The 26,581-nt window shown below is 52.9% G+C and overlaps 1 protein-coding gene across 19 annotated transcripts in view; it reads right to left on the bottom strand.

The window, feature by feature from the left end:
• Positions 1 to 26,581, bottom strand: part of NDRG4 (NDRG family member 4) — a 44,217-nt gene that overhangs the window by 10,824 nt on the left and 6,812 nt on the right. For 11 of the 19 annotated variants that reach the window (XM_067019295.1, XM_067019294.1, XM_067019300.1 and 8 more), the window contains 2 exons: positions 12,367 to 12,461; positions 6,296 to 6,340 (listed from right to left, as the gene is read on the bottom strand). In XM_067019295.1, coding sequence (XP_066875396.1) covers positions 6,296 to 6,340; positions 12,367 to 12,438 — 117 coding nt within the window. In that variant the 5' untranslated portion in view covers positions 12,439 to 12,461. Of the gene's footprint in view, positions 1 to 1,994; positions 2,205 to 6,295; positions 6,341 to 12,366; positions 12,462 to 26,581 lie in introns of those variants that run through there. The other 8 variants (XM_067019304.1, XM_067019307.1, XM_067019303.1 and 5 more) reach the window with 3 other exon arrangements.

Below are 26,581 nucleotides of genomic sequence, written 5' to 3'. Positions count from 1 at the left end.
GCCTTCTTGGGTCTGGGCTCAGAGGACCACTGTCGAGGCCTGTCTCCAGTGGGGAGAGACAAGGCAGTGCCAACCCTGTGGCTCGAGGCTGCGCCCCGGGAGCCACACTTCTGGGAGTCCTCCAGGCGGGCCCGAGTCCACCACAGCCTCCCCACGGCCCAGGCCTGTCCTCCTGCAGGGCTATCAAAACAAGGAACACTTCCTGCTCGCTGACCACTGACCAGACACTTTTCATGTATCTTCTTATTTATCCTCACAGAGGAGGAAACTGAGGCTGGGAAAGAACTGACTTGCCCAAGGCCAAGTTCCAAGAAAGCAGAGGGGGGCCTTGCCGGGTGCCAGCCTCAGGCTGCTTTTTCTGAGGAAGAGATCAAGCTCCATGCAAGAGACTTCTGAGCAGGCAGCCTCTCCACAGGGTGCCTGTCCCTGCTGGGGGGCCCTGCCTCATCCCCACCCCCCATGCTCTGTTGGCTCTGGAGGGCAGGGCCTGGGGCAGGAAGAATGCACAGTGCTAAGGAAGGTGGGATGGGGACAGGAGAGGGCATCCACAGCACAAGAGCTGCAGTGCGCTTCCTGCGGCATGGTTCTCGGAGCGGGGTCAGCTCTAGCCCGCAGAGCACAAGTCAGGGTCCAGGGCGTGGTCCTCCCAGATCTCCACCGCCCCCGTGGGTGTGTGTGTGAGGGCAGTGTCTGCCCCTCCCAGTCCCGGTGTGGCCGCCCAGGTCCCCATGCGTCGCAGTGCTTGCACCACCAAGGCTCAGCCCCCCGGGGACGGGCTGGGCTGGGCCTGGACAGGCCATTGGGAGCACCAGGCCGGTTGCCCACTGACCTTGGCTGAACCCCCCCACCGACCTCCCTGCACCCTCTCGACCCAGGAGTTCAGATCCAGGTAATCCTGATAGAGGCCAAAGGTCCCCAAGAAGGGCGCCCCAAAGGCCGCAGCCAGACGCGCTTCGAGTCCCCCAATCCCCAGGGCCGAGGGCTCTCATTGGCTCTTGGTGACGTCAGAGCCCGTCCCCGCCTCCAGGTGGGCGCCAGCGCGAGGCACTGCGGCAGCAAGGGAGGGGGCTCTAATGTCCTCTCTGCCTGTCCGGCTCCCCTCATCCGTGACCTTGAGCGCTGCGGGGGGCCTTCCGAGTTGGGCTTCAGGTCGCGCGCTTGGATTCCTCCCATCAAGCGCATCAATAATTCAAGGACCGGGTCTGCAGCGGCGGGTAGGCGCTGACGTCGTTGCCTGGGTAGAGGTCGGCCCCGTGGCCTCCGGACCCGGCACGGCAGGCAGGGCAGGCTACGGGGTAGAGGGGTATGTCTGCCCCCGCCTCTCCCTCCTGGAGTTAGAACAGCACCGAGCCTGGGCACCTGCTGCCCCCAGGCAGAAGGAGGCACCCTGGTCCCCCCGGGACCCCTAGCCCTTCAGGTTCATCCCTCGAGCATTGCCTTCCTACGTCCAGAAAATAAGGCACAGCGACCCCCTTCTCCCTGCAGGGACCCCAGCTTGACGGAACAGTTAACACCATAACCCAGACTTCCCTACTTCTGCCTGACTGGCACCCTGCAGTCCCCCAAACAACCAAGACAACCCCCGCAGGGTCAGGAGGTGTCTGCAGGCACAGACACCCCAGACACGCAGGGAACAGCTTCCACAGGGCTGAGGTGGTCACAGGCGCCAAGCAGAGCCAGCTGGGCACGTGCCAGGCGGAGGGCAAACCGTCAGTGGGATACACACATGCCTACACACCGATCCACACAGGCTTACAAACAAGTCACAGCCCATTCCAGTTTGTGCAGAGATTTCAGCCTTCCCCGCCCTCCCCTGTGGACCCTGACCAGCAGCTACCCCCAACCGCTGCAGCAGACCAGGGTGCCTGGAACCTGCTGGCCTTGCTCAGTGACCCCCAAGGTGAGGCGACTGAAGGCAGAACCACCACCAGACAGAGGCAGAGGGACGCCCCTCCCTCCCCGCCCGCCTCGCCACCCCCAGACTCCGCACTCACCCCATCCCAGCACTCCGGCATCTTGCTGAGGGAGGCGACCTGCCTCGACTAGGAAGGGCAAACAAAGGCCTGAGTCACCAGAGTCCAGAGGGAGGGGGCAGCGCAAGTAGGAGACCAGCAGCTCTATGACGGGGCACAGCTCCCGGGCCATTTATATGTAGAGCCTGGGGAGGGGCGGGAGCCTGGGCTGGCCCCTCCTCCCTGCGGGGTTTCTGAGCAGCCACTCGCTCACCCGGAGCCCCTGCTCCCAGATTGGCTTTCAGGAGACAAACTTGGCTCTGATTGGCTTCCAAGGTCCTCACTCACCCCATCTCCTGCTCCTCCCGCGCCCAGCAACACATCAGTCTTGATGGTCCCCAGCCCCTGCATCCGGCCCACCCCCGGCACAGAGGCTCACAGCAGCAGCTGCACACCAGGTCCTAGGAAGACTAGAGGCCACGTGTACAGGTGTGCCCTGTGACAGGCACACAGGAACCTCTCAAAGACGAGCACACCGAAGCAGGGCAGGGTGGACCACACAGGCATGCCCTAGACAGCAGAGCCCTTGACCCATACCCTGGGAGCAGGGAGGGCCCGAGAGCACCTCAAGCCCCGCCTCCACATCAGAAAGGCCTGGATCCCTTAACCTTGAGGGGATACGGGGAGCCACTGCTTCCTGGGGCAACCTGGGTCATGACCCTACTCCAGGGGACTGCTCCTCCTCCACCCCCAGCGCCTCCCACTGGGCAGCCCCCCCACTCTGCCCACATGTATACCCAGAGCCTGCCCATGCTGGGGAAACGGGGGTTCTGGGGCCAGGGGGCCTGGGCAGATTGCAGGACCAGGGAGATGGTGGGCACACACCAGCTCTGCCCTCCCCCACCCCCATCCTGCACAAGGGGCTGAAGGCCACTAGAGACAGGAGGAGGGACAGGAGGCAGCTTGTTCATGTGGACATGCCCACCTCCCACAGACACACCCAGCCCTCTTTCCTGGGGCCACCCAGCCTGGGGCTTGGCTCTCAAGTCTCTGGGGAGCAGGATGCTTGAGCCGCCTCCCGCCTCCCTCCCACTGTCCTGAGCAGCAGGACAGGTGCTGGAGGTCACGTGGCTCAAGATTTGGGTGAGGAGCTGGCCAGAGACATGCAGGCAGAGTAAAGAGATTAGAAGGGGCAGGCAAAGGAGAGCAGAGGAGGAGAGGAAATAGGCCAGGGAAGGGGGCCGAGGAGGGAGCCCAAGGACTGAGAGAAGCAAGAGCAACAGAGAGAGGGAGGGGAGGGGGCACCTGTGCCCCCATTCTGTCTCTTTGGTGAGGGAGCACGCCACTCGTCCCAGCCTGTGCCGGCAGCCCTGCACGCTGGCTGGCTGCCCTGGGGGAAGGCGGTCACCTCCCCATCTCTGGGTTCCTAGTGACCTGGTCAGCACCTGCCATGTATGCTATTCCTGGTCATGTCCTCTGACTGGGGGGCATCAATAACTTTCCCTGCCCCTCTCTGACCTCTCACGCTGGGGGCCTATTGCAGAGTGCTGGGGGCCTGTGGTCTCCCAGGGCAGCTGGGGTGTGGAATGGGCTATCCCCCCACCCCTCATGTTCTGGCCATGTTCCCTGTTCCCTGCAGCCACTTCGGCATAGGAAGAGGCTCTGGCAATTGAGGTGGTGTGCAAAAGCACAGCCCTATCTGCGGACCTGCCCACAAAATCCTTCCATATGCTTCTGGAAGAGGGGCAGGGTGGGGTGGCCTCCCAACCTTTCGGCCACTAAAACCCTGCCCCTTCACGGTCCGCATCCAACCTTATGCCCACCTGAACCTCTGAGTAGCCTTTCCCACCCTTGGACCTGGGAGACCTCAGACTCTGCCCACCCCGGGCCGTGACCTCCCAATTCTGCTCAGCTCAGTGGTTTCAAATCCACAGACCTGAGTTTAAATTCCAGCTTCCCCACCCACTAGCTGGGTGACCTTGGACAAGATTTTTTAACTCCTCTGTGCCTTAGTCTCCTCAACTGTCAAAGAGGAATTGTGCCTTCCTCACAGAGCTGCTAGGATGAAAAAAAGCCGCATACATCACTATATGTAGTGGCCTGTATGTAGGCCTCTCCCAGGCCTGCCCAGGGGAGAAATGGGATAATCTGTGTGTCTCTTCAACCTGTTGGCCTCCTCCCTGGAGTCTGTACAGTTGTGGTTGAATAAGGCAGGCTCAGGTCCTGCTAGCCAAACCCTGCTAGTCTTTGCTGTGTGACCTCAGGCAAGTCAGTCAACAACTCTGAGCCTCCACATCTGTAAATGGTAGAAAAGCAGCGTAGCTGCTTGCACAGGTAGCTTTAAGGAGCAAGGGTAACACATAATCCTCACAAACCTATGAGAAAGGATGAAGAATCTGAAGCACAGAGAAGTAAGTTCTCCCACTCAGCTAGTAAGCAGTGGAGCTCACCAGCATCTCAGCACCCTGGGCCTGAGGTCACATTAAGAGTAGTAAATGCTTCGTACCATATCTCCCACGTGCCATACTCCATCCAAATGCTTTGCACATGTTACTTTATTTTATCCTCTGAACACCCACTTTACAAACAAGGAAAATGAAGCACAGAGAGGCTCTGTAACCTGCCCAACATCACACAGCCAGTGGGCACAGAGCCAAGAACCACATGCAGGCAGTCTGGCTCTAGTGGCCACTAGTCACAGCCCAGGGTCTGAGTGCCCAGCCCAAGGGCACCAACCCCAACCCTACAAACACCCGGAGAGGGCTGAGCTGCCTGCCTCACTCTACAAATGAGGTAGTGACCTGTGCTGGAGGTCAGGTGGCAGGGCCAGGACCTGGACCCAGGTCTTCCTAGCTCTAGTTTGTCCTTCTGCCTCCCCCCACTGGCTGGGCCCACGGAGGCAACGGACTGAACAGGATAAAATCCCTGCCAGGCCATGGCCCAGACAAGGGCCATCCTGGCAGCTGCTTTAATAAAAAAACAATTAAAAAAAGAAAAGCAGCCGCTGTGTGGTGTAGCCAGAGTTAGACAGTAAGGTACATTTTAACACATGTTGCCCTTTACCGAGCAAAGGATCTTGAGAACCAAGGTCCCACACACATGGGGCGACCACCCTAGTCTGGGCCCGGCAGATGGGTGCAGAGGACCCCAGGATTCTCATCCCCTGTTTCACCCTCCAATCTGCCTCCCAGGCTGCTGTGTTTGGGGGCCGGCAGTCAGCACCATTGGCATCCAGTGAGTCCCACTCAATGTCGGGCAGGGGCTGATTGCTCTGGATTTTATTTCAGCAGCCACCTCCTGTGGAGGAGGGTCTGTTTGTTCACACATTCCAGCCCTCATTTGGAGCAGGGAGGACAAAGGGGACTCTGGCTGGGCCTGGGCCACCTTGTGGACACCTCCCCGGCCCCTAGTTCCCCACTCCCCCAGGCCCCCTCCTGTCTTCTCGAGCTCCAGAGGCCTTTGTGTTTGGAGCTGGTGCTCCCAGGAGACCAGAGCATGTGCACAAGGGCCACTCTGACGCCTCTGCTCGCGTCCTTGAAGGACGGGTGACCCAGGGTCCAAAGCACAGTTCGGATCCAGATCCTCAGATCCTGGCTGCAGCTCCGTGCGCCTGGGGGAGGAGCCGGCAGGCCACCCCTCCTTCCACGTCACCCCTGCGTCCAGACCACAAGGCTGAGGCTGTCATGGGGCTGAGAGACTGACCCAAATTGGATGGTGGCCTGGGGGCTAGCTCCTGCCAGCCAGGAGGAAGGTCCCAGAAAAGTCTGACTTTGTTCAGTCGGTTATGATGGCCAATGGGGCCCTGGAGCCCTGTGAGGCTCCCATTGTGTCTGCTGTCATGCGTTTTCTGAGACCCGGAAATAAACGGCCACTATGGGACTCACAGGGGAGGAACGGTTGGCCAAGTGAGCAAAATCAGAAATCATGCAGAGAAATAAAAACAAAGAATGATTTCAGTTTCACAGGGAATCTGGCATCAAACTAAAGAGGACATGGTTGTCCTGGGCAACTGTTGCCATGGAAACAGGAGCTATTTCGGAGCATCAACCTGGCTTTCATAGGAAGAAAGTGCTGATTCAGAGGACAGCATCTTCACTCCCCCAGACCTCCCCTCCTTTCCCTGTCCTGTTCAAAGAGAGAGGGGGCATTTCTCCATGGGACAGAGGGCAGGCAAAGCCGCTGTGAGCAGTGGGGGTGGTCCTGGAGGCTTCCAAGTGCCCAGTCCCTGTGGCTTCAGGCTGTGGGCACGCAGAAGGGCTGTGATTCTCCTCTGAAACAGGCTGGGCGGGGGAGGGGCCAGGCAGCAGCTGGTCCCCATATGGGGAGGCTGAGCAGAGACCTACCTTCCAGTCTGTGTCCACAGCCAAGAGGAAGGTGTCGGAATTCTCCTAAAGCAAGGCAAACAGAGGGGGTGGCTCGTTAGGCCCCAGGCTGGCCCAGGCAGGGAAGGGAGGCGGCCACAGGGGCTCTGCCTTCAGCAGCCTCGCTTGCTGTTCCCCAGGCTATCTGGGTATTTTTTGGCCGCACCATGCGACATGTGGGATCTTAGTTCCCAGAAGAGGGATCAAACCCGGCCCCCTGCAGTGGAAGCACGGAGTCTTAACCACTGGACTGCCAGGGAAGTCCCTCCCCAGTCTATCTTAATGTTAACAAAAGTGACAGAGGGCTTTCCAAGCGCCGGGCATCAGGCCATTTAGAACCTGACAGATGAGGTTACGAGCAGCTACACACATCGATTTTACCTATTAATTTTTTTTTTTTACCTGTTAATTGAAAATATGAAGATTTCCACTTTGCAGGTGAGAAGGGTGAGGCTCAGAGAGATGGAAGCACATGGCTAGAAAGTGACGGAATAATCTCTGACCCCAAACTCTTGCTGTTCATCAGCACTTTGCCCGCTGCCCCCACAGATGACTTTTGAGGTCACCCATCAGGGCACAAGCGCAGAGGCGGGCCTGACTATCACACCCACTTTAGGGATGGAGAAGCTGAGGGAGAAGGGGGGCTTTTCTGACCCGCACAAAGGCGCTGTCTGGGCCTCCGCACTAGCTGCTCCCACCTTTCCAGACCTGCCTGCCTCATGCTCTCAAAGCACCCAAGTCCCCTGCTTTTCGGCTCATTTATGGTGACTGGTTTGCGTCTCTGATTGGTGCCCACCCCTCCTGCTGGACTGCAGGCACCGAGAGGGTGTGGACCACGTCGGGCTCAGCTCTCAGCATAAAGCCTGGCGTGGACCAGGCTCCTCAAACACAAACAGGTCTGGGTGAACAAGTCTAACTTCACGAACGAGGGGAGCACGGTTTAGACATACCCACTGTTTATAAGGTGGCAGCAATGGAGAGTGGAGGAATGGGGGCCCGAACCCCATGTGTCTGCGTTGCCAGGCTCTCCCCGATGCAGCCCGGCGGCCCTCAGACACTCTACACCCGCCCTGGGCCTCTGTCTGGGGAAGGAAACCTCATGGGGGGGTCCCACGTATCCAGGAAGAACAGAGATCTAGGGCCTCTGGCCTGCCTTCTACTGTGTCCGTCTAGGACCCTCTCTGCTCCCCTCTGCACAGTGTGGGCAGATCACTTAGCTTCCAGGCCTCAGTGTCTGTGAGGATTAAACAAGGGGCACAGACAGCAGTCATTCTGTCCTTGGCACTCCTGCGCTGGACTCTGTGTGCTACAGATGCTACTGAATACATACGTGGATCAATGAGACAGACTAGAACCGGGATATTACGGGAGGACGGCAAGCGAAGGGCAGGGCTACTTGGTGCAACAAGAAGGAAAATGAACCCAAATCACAGGAGCAGGGAGGAAAACAATGAAAACCAGCGATGCTGATGTTTTACTCTCAAAATAAGAGGTTCACCCACCTGCGTTCGGGCAGTTAGAGTGGGAGGGGTGGTGGAAAAAATCAGACAGCACTAGAGGCTCTCACACGAAAAAGGAAAGCCATGTCTCAGGTGAAATCAACAACGGCTATCCCCTCCCCTCCTGGTTCCTCCAGGGCCTGAGGGCTCTGCCTGGGGAGGGGAGGAGAGCATGGAGGTGACCACTCCTGGACCCTCCAGGGAAGGGGACAGGGGTCTGGGGGAAAGGGTCGAGGCTGCTTATCAATGAATCCTCTTACCTTGGAAGACCTTGCACAAGGGAGGGGCCAGGGAAAGAGATGTAGGAGATTTTCAAGGGGATGGGAAGCTTCAGATGGGCAGGACCCCAAACCAAGAAACAGCAGGAATAATACAAGCCAATCCAGAGACACCGGAGGCCTGGGAGGAACCACATGAACATTCCAAGGAAAACCGGTGGGAGAGAGGGCCCAGCTGAGAGGAGGGGAGGAGGCCCAGGAGCGGCCTAAGGAGACCCAGGTGGGGGATGCAGGCACGGGGAGAATCAATAATTCTTCCACGGAGCCCTGGACACACCAGGCAAAGACTGCAAGAAGCAAGTGAGTCTGAAATGGCGGAGGGACGGTGGGTAACCGTGTGGAAGTATTTGCTCCTCAGTGGACTCAGGGAACTTGCACCTGGAAGGTCGAGGAAGATTTAAAAAGTGAAAAGGATTGACACTTCTGTCCCGTACAGCTGGTCAGGGGAATCTGTCTGTGGGTGTAACCGCCTGGGAGAGAGAGGTAGAGAGCGAGGTAGAACTTCAAGACAGCACTGCACCAGTTGTCACTGAAATCTGGAAAGGCCACACTGGGAGCACCTCGAAGGATTTTGGGGGGGTTGAGGATGGGGCCATTAATACGCCTTGGGAAAAGCAGATGTGACCAGTGACCAGGTCCACAGGGCTTGTGCTGACCCGAGAAAGGAGAGGAACTGAGCTGGGGATTCGCAGCCTCCGTGGCGGACTGAGACGCAGACCCTCGTGCAGGGGAGCCAACTCTGGTCCAGGTGGGATGAGGCGAGAGACACCAAATGCAGCACGAAGAAGGCAGAGCCAGGGGGCTGGTCAAAGGGGCTCAGGGAGGGAGGGGCAGCAAGGTGCTGGGCCAGGCCGGGCAGAGAAGGGGTGCGAGGGCATCTCTTGGGGTGCCCTGCCAAGGTGGGGAGTGGAAGAGACAGGCGTAGAACGTGTGAGGCCAAGGTGCCCTGCGTGCTCTGTGCCACCCACAGCTGCACATCCCGTACCAGCAGGCAGCCCCCTACCCCTGGGCCCTGGTGATGAGTGCAGGGGTCCCTGAGAGCCACCATCCGGCCCACCACGCCCTCACAAGAAGGCTGGTCTCTGCTCGCATGCCCTGAAAGACGGGCTGTTTGTGGGGAGGAGGGACTTTTCTGAGAGTTCTGAAAAACTTCTTTCTTCTGAGCTGCATCAGTCTATAGCTTCCACCCGACCCAAGTCTTTACTGAGAGCCTACTGTGTACCAGGCACTGTGCTAGGAACTGGGGAGATCGGGGAACAAAACGGACAGGGTCTGTGCTCCAGGAGCCTGTGGGGCAGAGCCCGAGAGCACTAAGTGCCAGGCCCGGAGGGTGTGCGGGTGTCAATATTAGACCCGGTGGTCAGAGAAGGCGTTCCTGAGGAGTGGGCATTTGAGTGGAGCCTGAACAAAATGAAGGGCCAGCCCTGAAAAGTCCTGCAGCTAGCGTGTCCCAGGCGGAGGGAACAGCTGGGAATATGATCAGCTTGTTCAAGGAAGAGCAGTGAGCCTGGGAGACAGGATAGGAGCAGCAGGGGGAGGGGTGCAGCGCACACCCCGGGCCCCGGGAAGGACCGTGGCTGCAACTCCGAGTGCTGTGGCAGCCACTGGCCAACCGTAAGCAGGAAAGTGACATGACGTGTGGACTTTTTAGTTTACGCAAAAAGGATACAATTACGGGGGTACCTTACCAAAGCCAAGAGCAATAGTTAAAAACTGGCCTCAGGAGGGATGGTGGCCAGTAACAGAAATCAAATCTGGTCAGTCTAAGCAAAAAAGGGAAATTGATAATTAGGATACAAGGGTGCCTTACCAAGCCAAGGGCAGGACTCATGAAGGGCTGGAACAAGGAAATGGAACACATCAGAAAGCCAGGAGTGACATGATGTATTTTAAAAGGTGGTACAGAGCAAGGAGACCAGTGAGGAGGCTCCTTCAGGCAGAAAGGAGGGGGGTGGGGCTGCCGGGCCGAGGCGAGGAGTGGAAGAGAGCGTGCGAGGCCGAGGTGCCCTCAGGCTTCTGTACCACCCACATATGCACACCCGTGCCAGCGGGGAGCACCTGGGCAAGAGATGATGGGGGCTTGGAACAGGGAGGAAGTAGAATTAGAATCAAAAGTCTACAAAGTGTCCAGCTCACCAGCTGTTCCCCGACCATTCCTGGCGGTTGCCCTCAGGTAATCAGGTCTCATAAATTAACTTGAGGTTCTGCTTTAAAAGTAAGACTGCACCCTGGGAATTCCCTGGTGGTCCAGTGGTTAGGACCCCGCGCTCATACTGCTGAGGGCCCGGGTTCAATCCCTGGTCGGGGGGGAAGGGGGAGGGCGGAACTACGATCCCGCAAGTGGCGGGGCAAAAGAAAAAAAAAAAAAAAAAGACTGTACCCTTCTTGGGAACAGGACTGCCGGCCTCATGTGGTTGGGCCCCTGGCACCTGGACAGCCACTCTGTCCCAACACATGGAGCTCAGCAGCTCTTGGGCTCAACTCCTTCTGGAGGGAGGATCTGGGAGGCTGGGGCAGAGCAAAGAAGAGTGTGCCAAGGACCCAGGGACTGGGCTCCTGGCTTCCCCATCTGTAAAGTGAGGGGGGCTGGGTGGCATAACCAGCAGGGACCTGCAGCCGTGATGCCCCAGAATTCTATGAGCAATGGACCCATAGCTTTTCCTTGCAGGAGGGAAAGGGAAGCTGCGCTGGGTGTCCCGACAACAAGAAAACGTAAGAATCCGCCTGCCAATGCAGGGGACACGGGTTCGAGCCCTGGTCCGGGAAGATCCCACATGCCGCGGAGCAACCAAGCCTGTGCGCCGCAACTACTGAAGCCCAAGCGCCTAGAGCCCGTGCTCGGCAACAAGAGAAGCCACCGCAGTGAGAAGCCCGCGCACCGCAACGAAGAGCAGCCCCTGCTCACCGCAACTAGAGAAAGCCCGCGCGCAGCAACGAAAACCCAACGGAGCCAAATAAATAAGTAAATAAAATTAAGAACGTTTTTTAAAAATGCTATTAAAAAAAAAGAAAACGTGGGTAGAACTAATTCTGAAATCTAACGCCTCGTGTTCAGACGAGGACCCTTTGGGTTAAAATAACCTCAAATGCCTTGATCCCGCTGCTCCTGGAAACACTGCTGGTACCTCAGAGGCTTATGAGGAAAAAAGAGAGGCTGCAGACAGGAAAGGCCCAGGTAGTTGGGGAAGCATCGTGACCCCACTGGAGGCACAGCTGCCCAGCGGGGACCCTCTTGGGGCTCAACGGCCGCCCACAACCAGGGGTTGAATACGGGCCTCATTCCCCGAGAGCTGTGTGACCCTGGCTGAGAGAGTTAACCTTTCTGTGCCTCGGTTTTCTCATCACTGAAATGGGAATAACTCTTCTACAGAGCCTCCCAGCTTCAAAGACAGCCAAAGCCACAGCGAGGTTGGCTGGGTTTTAGCCGCATGGGCATTCAGCCCGGCCGGGAACTCTCCCAAGGCGGGGACAAGGCTTCTCGGGGTGGCTCACGGGATGGAGCGCCGGCCATCTCCTAGCCATCGGCACGACTATTTGTAGTGAGGTGGATGGACCTAGAGTCTGTCATACAGAGTGAAGTAAGTCAGAAAGAGAAAAACAAATACCATATGCTAACACATATATATGGAATCTAAGAAAAAAAAAAAGATCGGGCTTCCCTGGTGGCGCAGTGGTTGAGAGTCCGCCTGCCGATGCAGGGGACACGGGTTCGTGCCTCGATCCGGGAGGATCCCACGTGCCGCGGAGCGGCTGGGCCCGTGAGCCATGGCCGCTGAGCCTGCGCGTCCGGAGCCCGTGCTCCGCAACGGGAGAGGCCGCAGCGGTGAGAGGCCCGCGTACCGAAAAAAAAAAAAAAAAAAAGATCATGAAGAACCTAGGGGTAAGATGGGAATAAAGACGCAGACCTACTAGAGAATGGACTTGAGGGTATGGGGAGGGGGAAGGGTAAGCCGGGACAAAGTGAGAGTGGCATGGATATATATACACTACCAAATGTAAAATAGTTAGCTAGTGGGAAGCAGCCACATGGCACAGGGAGATCAGCTCGGTGCTTTGTGACCACCTAGAGGGGTGGGATAGGGAGGATGCGAGGGAGGGAGACGCAAGAGGGAAGAGATATGGGAACATATGTATATGTATAACTGATTCACTTTGTTGCAATTATACTCCCATCAAGATGTTAAAAAAAAAAAGAAAACTAAAGGGAAGGCTGCGATTTCCTTCTCCGTCACGAGATGGCGCCCTCCGCCCTCAGGACCGCGAAGGGGCGACTCACCAGCTCAGCGGCGTCCTGGCCCCGGAGCAGTGGCTTCTCCTCGGGGAATCGCAGCTCCTGCAGGCCGGCCATGGTCAGGTCGTGGAGCAGGAGCCCTAGGGAGGGAAGGCGAGGACGAGCGTTGGGCACCTGATGCGACGGGCACGCCTGGGCCCTAGCTCGGACTCTCTCGGCAGGCGGAGAGGCCAGCGCAAGCCCGGGCTGGGGCAGGGGCACCGGGGACCACATTGACCCCTCCATCCCGGCCCGGTTCCCAAGCGCAGGCCCAGCGCGGCGCTTCACCCGGGCAGCAAGGCTCCGTCTGCAAGACTCGCCTGCTTGGCTCAGGGAAGGTCACTGTATTATTTAGTCTTAAAAGTTAAAACATGTTCTCTGCCACCCCCCAAAAAAAGGAAGAAAGAAGGAAGAAGCGGGGGGGGGCGGGGAAGAAAGGAAGGGAGGGAGGAAGGAAGGAGAGAAGGAAGAAAGAAAATAAAGAGAAAAAGAAAAGCAAGGCGACACAATACAGGAAGACCCTTGAATAATTTCAAGTAAACTGCATTTATTAAGAAGCAGCGGGAGGGGCTTCCCTGGTGGCACAGTGGCTTAGAGTCTACCTGCCAATGCAGGGGACACGGGTTCGAGCCTTGGTCTGGGAGGATCCCACATGCCGCAGAGCAACTGGGCCCGTGAACCACAACTACTGAGCCTGCGCGTCTGGAGGTTGTGCTCCGCGACAAGAGAGGCCGCGATAGTGAGAGGCCCCCGTACCGCGATGAGGAGTGGCCCCCGCTCGCCGCAACTAGAGAAAGCCCTCGCACATAAACGAAGACCCAACACAGCCAAAAATAAATAAATTTACTTTTTTTTAAAAAAAAAAAGCAGAGGGACAAGTGTGGGGAAGACAAACACAGGGTCGGAAGCCCCCTGTGGTCAGAAGTGGAGAGTGGGCTCTGGGAGGACACAGAGGAAGAGAGCTGAGGGCTGTCCTGAGTGCCCAGAAGGACAGGCCTGGGTGAGGATGGCTCTGAGAGGGGAGAAGGGAGGGCCTGGCAGTGCGGCGGGCAGACCGACATGATGTACCACCAGCAGGGAGGGATGACACAGTGACCACTCAACCCACAGCCTCCAGGCAGAGGGGCCCAGACCCTAATGGCTGCGTGTTCGTGGGAGACCCCGGGCCTCTGAACCTCAGGAGAGGAACGGGTCATATGTGCACATGTGTGTTTGGAGGATCCAGTGGTGGGGGAAGGCAGACAGAGGGTGCCAGGACCCCACAATCTGTCTATCTAGCCTGGCACTGCCATTCCTCACTTGGATTTCGGGATGGCACAAATCATAATGCACCAAGAGAAACACTAGGCAAGGGTATGAGCTGGAAATTCATAAAAGAATTACAACTGGTCAGTAAATACATGGGAAAATGTTAAAGCTCACTAGAAGTCAAAGATATTCTTTTTTTTGCCAGTGGAATTGGCAACATTTGCAGTGCTGGCAAAGATGCACCAATACTGGCACTTTTCTTATACTGCTTGTGAGTGTATACATTGGTACATCTTTCTGGAGGGCAGTTTTACAGAATGAATTAAGATCATTTAAAAGGTTCTTACTCTTGGACTCAGCAATCTTGTCCCTGGGAGAAATTTCCTAAGGAAACTAGAGAGGGCACCTAATGATTTATCTGTAAGAATGTTCACCACGCCATTTATAATCCAAAAAAAACACAACACCCAAAACAAGCTAAAAAAGCTAAATGTCCATAAGTAGGGCACTAGACAAACTATGGGTAAATAACTTGTAAAAGATTATTTAATAACATGGTAAAATGCTTGTGTTGTAATAGATTTTGTTAAAAAGCAGTTATACAACATACAGTATTATCCAAATTATGAGAAATATGAATAGTTCCATAAAAAAGCCTGGGAGGCTTTTCACAAAGTTAACAGGCATTATCCCTGGGTGAAGGACTGAAAATTAGGGTCTACAGTCTGAAATCAGGAAAAAACAATATTTAAGGAAGACTGTTTGTAGATCATTACCAATTCTTTATTCTTGCAAAGCACTTCACATCTCCCAAGGTACTTTCCTGTGCTATTAGATTTCACCCTGATGGGAAGTGCGGTGAGGAGGTAAACCAAGGCTGAGGGAGGTTCCACGGCTCGCCCAGATGGGGCCAGGCCTGGAAATGGGGTCTTTGGATTCTTAGTCTGTCCCAGTGCTCGTTCTGTAACACCACGGCAGCCTGACCTGGAAGGATGGAAGGATGGCTTCCTATTCTCCCTCCCACCCCTCTTCCCTTCCTTCCCAATTCTATTTATAGTCTTTCTCAAGAGTGAAGTCCTCAGACTTTCCCTTCTGCCCTGAAAGGCTGACAGTCCCACTAGCTGGTTGGTCAGAAGATGCCCCCCAGCCCTGCCCACCCCTGCTCCTCTGGCTTCTCCCTGTGGAAGCCCTAGTGACTGGGGAGTCAGCGCAGTGGCTTCCTGGGACCCAAGGGCACATGGCCTCGGATGGAACCCGTTTCTGTGGCAGGGAGGTCCTGAGGCCAGGTTGTAGCTCCAGACCCTGCCTGGGCTTCCTTCCATCCTGTCAGAAGCAGGAAGCATCAGCCCTCCAGAATGCTAACAAAGACGGTGCCTTGTAATCGCATGGGGGTCCCCACCTGAGTCTAGTTTGGGTTGAGACGTGCTGGGGCTGGGCTGGGAGCCGCTGGCCACTCAGGCCTCCTGGAAGGTTAATCCAGAGCTGTGCAGCCCCCCTGGGAAAGCCTTGTCCCCAGCATGAAGAGGCCAGGCAGGGAGGCCCCTGCCCACCCAGGTACCCAGGTCCCTGCACCTTAGTGCCATGCTGGAGCTCTTGGTTCCCAGCGGCTTCTGGGGAAACCAGCTAACACAATGCAGATGGGCTGTATTTTTAGAAAGGCATCCTCTCCCCTCTCCCCCACTTTCTCTTCCACCCTTTCTGACGCGTGTGCACTCATCCATCCATCTGGGTGGGGAGCTGAAAGAAGGGCCAGCCTGGAAAACTCTTCTCCCATTAGGGCCTTTTGAGCCGCCAGTCCCCATGAATACTGACTTCAATTAAATGCTTTGGCAGCACTGGGCTGTCCCCGCCCTCTCCCAGGCCTGTTATGAAACCACACTGGAGACCATCCTCCCCAAGGACGGTTCTATTAAAAGGGCTGAGAGTGGGCAGCGCAGGGACAGATGGCTGTGATGAGGGGGTGGCGGGGAAGGGGGCTGCAGAGAGAAACCTCATAAGCCAGAGCACTGGGAGGTGTCTCAGCCTGTGGAAAACGGGGACAGCCCAGGGCCCAGCAGGTGACGTGGGGCTCGGGAACAGAGGCCGGAGGGGACACTCCCACAGGGTGGTGGCAGACGAGCTTCTTCCTGAGAACGTTATGATTTTTTTAAAAAGCAGCTAGATGACGTTACAAGAAAATGAGATTCCCATCAAATCAGTATATTGTATGCCTGAAACGTATACAATGTCACATGTCAACTGTATCTCAGTAAAGCCGGAAAAAAATTTTTCAAAAAAGAGCATGAATGTGTTTGTAAATATTCTGGCATCCCTCGGGCCTGAGAAGGTTTTTAAATGTGTTATTTACTTCTCTAATCATGACAATTACTATAAAATAAAGTCTAGAAAAATTTTTTTTAAAAAAAGAGAGAGAGAGCGTGAGATTGCTATCAACAGAGCGTGAGATTCCTGTCAACCGCCCACAAGGAAGCCTGAGTCAGGTTTGTCAGGAATCAGGAAGCACAGGCAAATGGGGGGCCAGATCCCACGGGTCTGTGAAGCAACAGTAAGGGACCTTTTCACTTTGCCTTTTTTCCCCCTCTTGATCCCAGATTCTCTACAGGCAACACAGACTGTTAGAACCAAATGCGCCTGGGGTGGATTCCAGCCCTCAGCTTCTCAGTGGTCCGGCCTAGAGTCACTGGAATCTCTTCTGTGTCACTCTCACTGCCTAGCTTTATTGGGGGGCAGATCACTAAGAGGATTGCTTATCTGCAAAATGGGAGCGGTAGCCTTCCTCCCCCGCCTCTGAGAGCTTTGACGTACAACAGAGACAACAGATAGAAACATGCTTTTTAAATGGAAGATTTCTGTACCCATTTGGATGGGACAAAAATAACGTAAGTGACTGTGGTCCTCCTAACCTTCCTTTGCCGACTTAAGACAACTCTGGAGTTTCTTTTTCTCTTGTCTCCTATTTAAGGAAGGGTTCATACCTGCTGGCAGGGAGGCTCTGCTGATGTTTCAATAAAGGGACGGGAAAGGGATGAGGGAGAGAAAGCCCCGGCTCTTTGGCTGGGTGACAGAAAGGAGCTCCCGAGCAGCGTGAATGTGGGTGGATTCTTTAAGAGGGACTGCATTTCTTTTCAATCACTTTTGGTTGCTGATTTGTGCGTCATTAAATGTGATCCTATGCTGTGATTCAAATACTTTTGGTTGTTGATTCGTGCTTCTTTAAATGTGATTCCCTGGGCCACGTGAACCCTCACACTTATGAGGGGTAAAAATACAAACAATTACTGTGATCATTCCTGAGCCTTGTCAATAAGTGCTTCAATTTAATTGATCAGAGGCAGTTACACAACCTATAAAGCAACTGTTTAGTGGGAGCACTGCTCAGCAGTAGTAGGGGGCATTTGGAAATACACGTGGGGATTTTGGGTTGTCTCAGCAACTGGGGGCTCCTACAGCATTTAGTACCCGAGAGCCAGAGGCGAGGAAGGTTGTGTGGGGACAGTGCTGCCCAGCCAAGCATCGCTCCCCACCCAGACCTGTCCCACCAAGAAATGCAAGAGCTGACGGTGAAGGAAGGCCAGACATCAACAGGGTAAAGTTAGCACATGCAGGCGAACCAGACCTTGTGGGACAGGGAGAAACCAAACTGTAAAAGTGGAAGGGCTGTGGAATGGCTTTTTTTTTTTTTAACCACAGGAGTGAGGGGGCCTCTTGGCAGGTCATGGTCAAGGTCTTGGTCCAAGATGCCCTGTGGATGGTGCACTCCTGAAAGCCCTGGTTATAAGGTCCCGTTTTTACAAGAAAGGTCACAAGCAAATGCAACAGGGAGCAGAGCCAACCTGGCTTGGCCAGCTCTGCCCTGGGGGAGGGGTCTGCGCCACAGATTAAGAACGATGTCGCTAAGGGCAGGCAGATGAGTCACGTTCAAGCCTGAGCACCTGAGATCCTTCCACCCACACCACGCCAGCCCTGTGGTTTGAAAAGAAGCCCCAGAACTCAGGAACCCCAGAAATCAGAAACTCAACTTCCAACTGCGCTATGTAGAGGGTTTAGAGCCTCTGGGTGGCTGGCCCCTCATACCACTGTCCCTGTCCCGATCCTGACCTCAGAGGGTTGGGACAGCACTGGGGGTACAGGGCTGGGATGGGGGCTAGATCTTCCCTCAGCATCCCCATCTCACAGGTGAGACAAAAACAGGTGCAAGTCCCCTGGTGGCTGATCCAGGAAGGGACCCCAGAGCCTGTGCTCTTAAACCCTACTCTACACAGATTCTGTCTCCCCAAGTACACAGCCCAACAGAAGGGTGCAGGGAACATGATCTTTTGTTCTGGCCCAGCCTACATTTCCTCCCTCGTTACAGCCCCTTGATTTAGGCCCAACCTGACCACTTCTGCTTTTTTCTTGATTTGGGCCTATGAATTCCTATTTCCCCGCAGCCACTGCAACCCTGCCCCCCGCCCACACACACACACACTCCCACTGTGCTTAAGGCAGCCATATTTGGATTCTGACGCTCAGAGCTAAGGACCCCCAGCTGACCCGGTAGGTCCATTCTACCCACAGGAAGCACGTGCCTTTGTTCATGCCGTTCCTGCTGCCTGAAATACCTTTCCCTATCACATCTCTACCACAACAGTAATGACAAAAACGACTTAATATTTTCTGACACTTGATATGTTTTTGTTGAATGAGATGGAGTGAAGGAATGCTTCTCCACCCAGACTGCAAAGTATTAAACGACTGATAACATTCAGTGTTGGTGAGCTTGTAGGGCAACAGCACACACTCTCATACACTACTGGCCCGACTGCAGTGGGTTCACCTGCATCTGGAGGGCGAGTTGGTAGTTTGTAAAAATGCAAATATCTGTCAACTTTGCAATTATATCTCTAGATATTTATCCTAAAGAAAACACTAGGAGGCTGTGCACAGGGCTGTTCACTGCAGCACTCTTGGGAACAGGAAAAAATGGAAAACAACCCAAACAAACGTCAGGAGAATGGTTCAATAAACCATGGCACATCTACGCCCCAGAGCACCATGCAGCTATTTAAAAAATAAGGCAGCTCCACTCAAACAGATAGGGAAAGCATTCTAAAATATGCGGTTACGAGAAAAAGGAATGCCACAGAATAATAAGTATAAACAAATAAGCCCATTTATGTAAAAAGTACATGCATCAAACAGGTACATATATTTGCAAATTAAAAAAAAAAAAAGTCCTCAAATGAATCAGGGTAGCTGTAATGCTCACCTCTGGAGAAGGATGTGGGTTTGGAAGGGTCTAAAAGGAGACTTTATTCTACACACAGCAGATATTATCAAATCTAAGATACCATCAATTATAGCTGACACTAACATTTTATGTACTAAAAGAAGAGAAAAAACACTGCCAATTAAATTAAGACATAATACTGTCCCCTACCTTTTACCTTTTTATTTTGAAATAATTACAAATTTAGAAACATCAAAGAAAAAACAAAGCACAGAAACCTCCCATATACCTTTCACTCAGCTTCCCCTAATGTCACCATGCTACAGAACCTTAATACAATTAGAGAAACCAGGAAAGAAAATGCTGATACAATATGGTGAAGTAATCTGCAGACCTGAGATGAATTTCACCAGTTTTCCCAATAGTCTCCCAGTCCAGGATGCCACATTGCACGGAGTTGTCATGTAGTCTCCTCCAATCAGGGACAGTGCCTCGGTCTGTCTTTTATGATGTTGACACTTGAGAAATACTGATTAGTTAAATCTGTAGAGTGTCCCTCAGTTTGGGTTTGTCCGTTGTTTTCTTATGATTAGACCAAGGTTATACATTTTGAGTAAGAATATACAGCAGAAGAGATGTACCCTTGTCACTGTACCATCTTATGGGGTACATGATGTCAATCTGTTTTTTTTGTGTTTTTTTTTTTTGCGGTACGCGGGCCTCTCACTGTTTTGGCCTCTCCTGTTGCGGGGCACAGGCTCCGGACACGCAGGCTCAGCGGCCATGGCTCACGGGCCCAGCCGCTCCGTGGCATGTGGGATCTTCCCGGACCATGGCACGAACCTGTGTCCCCTGCATCGGCAGGCGGACTCTCAACCACTGCGCCACCAGGGAAGCCCGTCAATCTGTTTTATTATTGGGGATGTTAAGCTGGATCACCCGATTCAGGTGGTGTCTGGCAGGCTTCTCCAGTATAAAGTTACTATTTTTCCCTTTGTAATTAATACGTATCTTGTGGGAAGATACTTTGAGACTATGCAGACATCCTGTTTCTCATCATACTTTCGCCCACTAATTTTAGCAACCATGGATGATGTTTGCCTACAGTTATTACTGTGGTATTTGCTTAACGATAATTTTCTATTTCCATCATCTCTTCTACATTTATTAACTGGAATTCTCCTCGAAGAAAAAGAGCTGTCTTTTCTTCTCCATCTACTTATTTATTCAATTACTTATTTTATTCTATGGGTTATAATCAATTTCTATTATTACTTTATTGTTCTGATTGTGCCAGATTTGGCCATTGGGAGTTCCTTCAAGCTGGCTCTTGGGTCCTTTCACCATGCGCCCATCTCTTTTTTGAGTCGTTTCTAATTTTCTAGCCCTGTATGATGTTCCATACTCACCTTGCATTTTTTCTGCCTCACTCACACAGACACACACACACACACACACACACACAGTCTATATCTATGTATCTGTAAATCTATTAAAAGTCTGGAATTTATACTGATACCTCTAATTCCAATTCAACACCTCTCAGTTTATTCTAACTTCCCCCCTTTCTTTATTTGCAATTGTTTTTCTTCCACAATGAGAAACCTGGTTCTCATTATCCCCAATATTTTTATCTGTTCACTCCTAGTATAAACACACAGTAATTTCAGAACTGCTATTCACATAATGAGTTCTTACCATTCAGAACTTTGGGGACTTACTTTATTTTTTTAATATTTTATTCTTTTAGACTTAGACCCAAAATTTATTTATTTATTTCGGTATGCGGGCCTCTCACTGTTGCGGCCTCTCCCGTTGCGGAGCACAGGCTCCGGACGCGCAGGCTCAGCGGCCATGGCTCACGGGCCCAGCCGCTCCGCGGCACGTGGGATCTTCCCGGACCAGGGCACGAACCCGTGTCCCCTGCATCGGCAGGCGGACTCTCAAACACGGCGCCACCAGGGAAGCCCCAAAATTTTTAAAAAATATTTATTTATTTAGCTATGCTGGGTCTTAGTTACAGCACGAGGGATCTTCGTCTCTGTGTGCAGGATCTTTTAGTTGCGGCATGTGGGGTCTTTAGTTGCCGCATGTGGTATCTAGTTTCCTGATCAGGGATCGAACCCGGGCCCCCTGCATTGGGAGTGCGGAGTCTTAGCCACTGGACCACCAGGGAAGTCCCAGGCCCAAATTTTTAAAAGCATCTCTCACTCTTGTTAATTCTTTTTTTTAAAAATTGAAGTATAGTTGCTTACAACACCTGTAAATTCTCTCACTCTTGTTAATTCTTTTTTTAAAAAATTGAAGTATAGTTGCTTACAACACCTGTAAATTCTTAAAAAGGAAAATACAAGTGAAATAAACTGTGTCAGGTCTTCCTAAAACGTCTTCACATTCAGGGTCCAATGTCTCCGAATCACTCCATCTTGAAGTTGTTGCTGGCTGTGCTTTTCCATGAAGTCCCAGCTCCTCTGACATTAAGATCATCTGTGGTGCAGCATTTCCCAAGAGTGCTCCACTACTGATTCCAGGATTTCTCTCCAAGCAGCAAATTTTGGTGTACCTGTGATGGCAAGGACAGTAGTCCTGGAGCCCACCTCACCAACAGAGACTGTCATTTAGAGATGTTATGAAAAAACAGGTGCATCTTAGAGTTGCCATAACATAGCTCTTCTATAAAACTTTCTTCTGTTGAGGCACAGCACCAATGTGTGAACTGTTTCTGTACACACGTGGTTCCAGGTATTAATGCAGACATAATAAGCCTCCAATCCCCAGACCAAGGGCAAGGGCAGACAGAACTGGAATCCCAACAACACATTCCATGTGAGCAGCTTCTGTACGGAGCCAATAAAAAGTCCTACTAGGGCAGAGACTGTTAATTGTCCCCCAATACCTGTTCTCCTCTTCTTCTTTAATAATACATTCCCCGGGCTTCCCTGGTGGCGCAGTGGTTGAGAATCCGCCTGCCGATGCAGGGGACACGGGTTCGTGCCCCGGTCCGGGAAGATCCCACATGCCGCGGAGCTGCTGGGTCCGTGAGCCATGGCTGCTGAGCCTGCATGTCTGGAGCCTGTGCTCCGCAACGGGAGAGGCCACAACAGTGAGAGGCCCACGGACCACACACACAAAAAAAAAGATTCCCAAATTTTAGACGAGCAGGTAGACAATGGGAATAAAGCCTATTTATGACCATGTGACAACAATCAGCCAGTTAGATATAAGTGGAAGCATGTGACTTTGGGGTAGTGCTCTTATAGGGAGGAGACATGTCATTCTTCAACCTTTCCTTCCTCCTGCTGACTGGAATATAGATGTGATGGTGGGAGCTTGACAGCCATTTTGGACCCTGAGGCTGGATACTAAAGGTGGCAGAGTGGCAATACAGAAGTCGTCTAGGTTCCTGAGAATCATGAAGTCATAATTCTGGATGGCCTATCTCTAGACTCTGCTTATGAAAGAGGGAAACACACTTTTATCTTGTTTAATCTATTTTTTAATTGAGGTATAGTTGATTTATAATATTGTGTTAGTTTTAGGTGTTGAGCAAAGTGATTCAGTTATATATATATATATATATATATATATATATATATATATATATATGTATGTATTTCAGATTCTTTTCCCATATAGGTCATTACAGAGTATTGAGTAGAATTCCCTGTGCTATACAGTAGGTCCTTGTTTATCTATTTTATATACAGTAGCATGTATCTATGTTTTGTGTATCCCAAACTCCGATTTTATCCCTCTCCCCACTTTCCCCTTTGGTAACCATAAGTTTGTTTTCTATGTCTGTGAGTCTGTTTCTGTTTTGTTGTTTAATCTATTATTATCGTGGGTTTTCTGTCATACGTCACTGAAGCGAATCTAAACTTGGGACAATTTTCTTGGAGACCCAGCCTAACATGCTAAAGGAACTCAAAGAAAAGGAATAGGACGGGCCTTGCCCAAGGGGACACAGGGAAATTCTAGGGCTGATCCAGAGCCTACAGCCTCCTCTCTACAGTGAGCAGCATCCTTGCTTCAAGGAGTGAGCCAGCCCCTTCCAGCACACAGTAACTGCATCAACACAAGTAACTATGACCCACATTCAAAAGTTAAAATGCTCAGTTTGGCACTTTTGGCCACGAATTCTCAAGTTTCTTTAACACAGATGCCTCAGTTCAGTCCTGTATCTTTGCCTAATTTGGCAAACGTCCCAGAAACAAAGATTCGCTTGTCCTGTATCTTTGTGCAAGATTCAAAGGGGTAAGCCAAGGCAACAAGCCTCCTCCAGCTCAGAGGTCTGCAACGTGGTCTGCAGGAAAGATAGAGCCCAAAGGAGCAGCTTTCTTACTGGGTATTTCTCTCCTGGAAAGCCCCCTTTCCCTCTGAATTGCCTCAGGTATTCGTGCTTTGAAGAACAGCACTCACCTGGCAGAGAAGCACCCACTCCAAGCAACTCCCAGGGTCCTCCTGCCTCACATAGGATGTCTGCAGAAGGGGGGCCCCTGCTCAACCCCAGGCCATTTCTTCTCATAACAGCACCTGGTTGTGGAAATGGCACCCCTGCCCCATCCTCAGTCCATGTGGTGCAGGGATGACCACACCCCCAGGGGTGGCCAAGTGCCCCAGGCCTAAGTCCTTCCTTCCTTCCTTCATTCACTCACCAGATGTTGGTTGACCAGCTACTATGTGCCAGGCACTGTTCTAGGCACCAGAGATAAAAGATTGATCATTACAGACAAAAAGTCCTACCTTTGTGGAACTTTCAGGGGAGGGGGTAGGCAAACAATCAACAAATCTAAGTAAATACACAGTGTGTCAGACATGCCAGGTGCCCAAGGAAGCAATGTCACAGAAGGGGAAAGAGCATGGGGCTGGGGGCTGGGATCTGAAGCAGGGTGTAAGAGCAGGCCTCACTGAGAAGGTGACCAGAGCAAAGACGTGGAGGAGGTGAGGGAGGGGGCCTTGTGGATGCCTGGAGTGCTCAGGGCAGAGGGAACAGCAAGCGCTATAAGGCTGTGAGGCAGGGGTTTGCCTGGCGTGTTCAGGTGGATGTGAGGAAGCCAGCGTGGCTGGAGCGGGGGAGTTGGGGGAGACAAGGAGGAATGAGGACCAAGAGGGAAGAGCAGAGGCATCAGATCACGTTTCGTCTAAAAGGCTGTTAGAAAAACTCCGGCTTTTCCTGAGTGAGGTGCCTTGGAGGGTTTTGAGCAGTGGGATGACGTGACAGGATTTCCACGTTCTACGTGTAGAAGAGACCTAGCGGGTGAGCGTGGGAACAGGGAGACCAGTCACTGTATTAATCCGGGAGAGAGATGCTGACGGCCGTTGTGGAGATGGTGAGAAGTCCTCAGCTTCTGGGTATGTTCTGAGGGTAGCCCCAGGGGGAGCTGAGGATGGATCAGCTATGGGGTATGAGAGAGAGAAGAGTCAAGGGCGATTTGGTTTTGTCCTGAGCCACTGGACGGAGAGGGTTGCCATTTATGAGTTCGGAAGACCTTGGTGAAAAGAGGTGGGGGGAAAGCCCAGGTGGTTGGCTTAGACCTGAGTCAGGTGGGGCTGCAAATGGCAGGTGGTCATAAGAGTCTGCACTTCAGGGGAGAGTCTAGGACTGGAAACATCACCACACAGACGATGTTTGAACGCATGAGACTAGATGAGGTCAGTTAGGCAGTGAGTGAGGACAGAGAAGCGGTCCCAGGATGAGCCCTAGAGAAAGGCGATGAGGAGAAAGCAGTAGAGAGTGTGCAGGAACAGCTGGAGAGGTAGGAGCGGGGTGCAGAAACCAAGTGGACACACTACATTTGGTTTCAGAGACAATTCAGGGAGGGGTGTGGGTTCCAATCAGGGCAAGGCCTTTGCTGGAATATTTGAGAAGCTCTTTGCTGGGGTTATCAGGAGGATGGTCTGTGAGCCAGCAGCCATTTTGCCACCATGAGGAAGGGACTGACTTGGGGCCAAACCAACCCAAAGAATGCAACTGATAGGAGTGGGGGAGAGAGAGAGACAGAGCTGATGGCCTTCAGCGGCCGTAGGTCCACTGTGCTGCATAGACACCCTAGTTTCCCTTCTTTGTGTCAGTCTAAGTTCAGTTTCTGTCACTTGCAACCAAGAGACCTAACACAACATCTAAGGTCTTTTCACCTCCATGGTCCAGAGGGGCCAAGCAAAGCCCCCCACCCACCTGTCTGGCAATCACACAGGGTAGCCAGGCCTGGGTGTGGGGTCAGAGGGCTCATGGGTTTGGAGGCAGGGCTTCCCTGCCACACTTGAATGGCAACACCACAGTCTACTCTGGCAGTTCAGGCCTTTTCCAAACCAGGCACTTGCATCAGGTGAATCCAAAGATGCAACGGTAAAAAGAAGCCCCAGAACATTCTGGGGCCTATGGTCCTCCTGGATGACCACTTCAGATTGCAGGGCACCTCCAGGCCACCCCTGACCACTGTCCCTCTCTGCCCTGTCCCAGTATGATGGGTTCACAGCAAACACTTTGGAGCTGGCAGGGGCTTTGGGAGCAGCGAGCTTAGAACACTCACTTGATGGACGAGGAACAGGGGTACGCTCAGGTGGGACAGGCCAGGATTCTCACTTGCCCAGGACTGGAGCGTCTCCAGACACACGGTGCCTGCCATGCACTGCCCCCAACACGTGAACTGAAAAAACATCTCAGTCCTCAAAGGTATTGGTTACGGGGCTTAAGACGTATGGTCATTCTGGTTGGAGTATACCTTTCATCTGTGGTTTGGAGTTTAAAGTACCTGAGGATTAAGGAAAGTGGAAGGGCGTGCCATGAAAGCTTTTCTGTTACGACACAGAGACCAGGTTTGTGGTAGGCGAGCAGAAGTTCACATCCTACCAATGCTTGGGTGACGCTCTCCTGCTTACAAAACAGTGTCATGATGATCTCCCCGGCTGATCCTCAGGACTATTCTGTGGGCTCAGCCAGGCTCAGCCCAAGGTCAAACAGCCAGGGCCTGATCAGAAGCAGGTTTCCAGACCCCAAGCCTATGGCCGCGGGGCCAGCCTCTACGGCGGCTGAAGCACTGGGTTGGATCTGCATGCACCCCAGCATTGGTTTCCTGGCGCTGCTATTACAAATCACCACAACTTCGGTGGCTTCAAACAAGACATATTCATTGCCTTACACTTCTGGAGGTCAGAAGTCCAAAATCAGTGAGCTGAAATCAAGGTCTTGGCAGGAACACTCTCCCTCTGGAGGTTCTGGGGGAGAATGTGTTCTCCCGCCTTTTCCAGCTTCTAGAGCTGTGTTCCTTGCATTCCTTAACTCGTGCCCCCTTCCTCCATCTACAAGGCCAGTAGTGGGAGGAAGGGAAGCATCTTGCTGCAGACGTCACATCACTTTCTTCTTCTGTGGTCTGTGGTTGCATCTCCCTCTGGCTCCCATAATAGGAATACATGTGGTTGCATTTAGGGTTCACCTGGATAATCCACAATAATCTCCCCATCTCCAGATCCTTAACTTAATGACAATTGCAGAGTCTCTTTTGTCATATAAAGTAACGTTCACAGGTTCTAGGAATTAGGATCTGAGTATGTTTGGGGGTCATAATTCAGCCTAGCACGCCTATACACACGTACACGCACACCCCACGGCCCTGCAGCCCCATCTGTGTTACTCACTTTGTCTGTATCCTCCTCCCTATAAACACGGAAAGCCAACTACCCATGGTGAATGACTCTTCCTCTCTCGAGTTTTCCAAGAACACACCCTCCCAACAACCCCAGAATTCAGCTCTCCTTCACAATTCC

This window comes from Kogia breviceps, chromosome 18, assembly GCF_026419965.1.
Source record: "Kogia breviceps isolate mKogBre1 chromosome 18, mKogBre1 haplotype 1, whole genome shotgun sequence".
Classification (NCBI taxonomy): domain Eukaryota; kingdom Metazoa; phylum Chordata; class Mammalia; order Artiodactyla; family Physeteridae; genus Kogia; species Kogia breviceps.
This window is presented reverse-complemented; position numbering and strand designations above follow the sequence as displayed.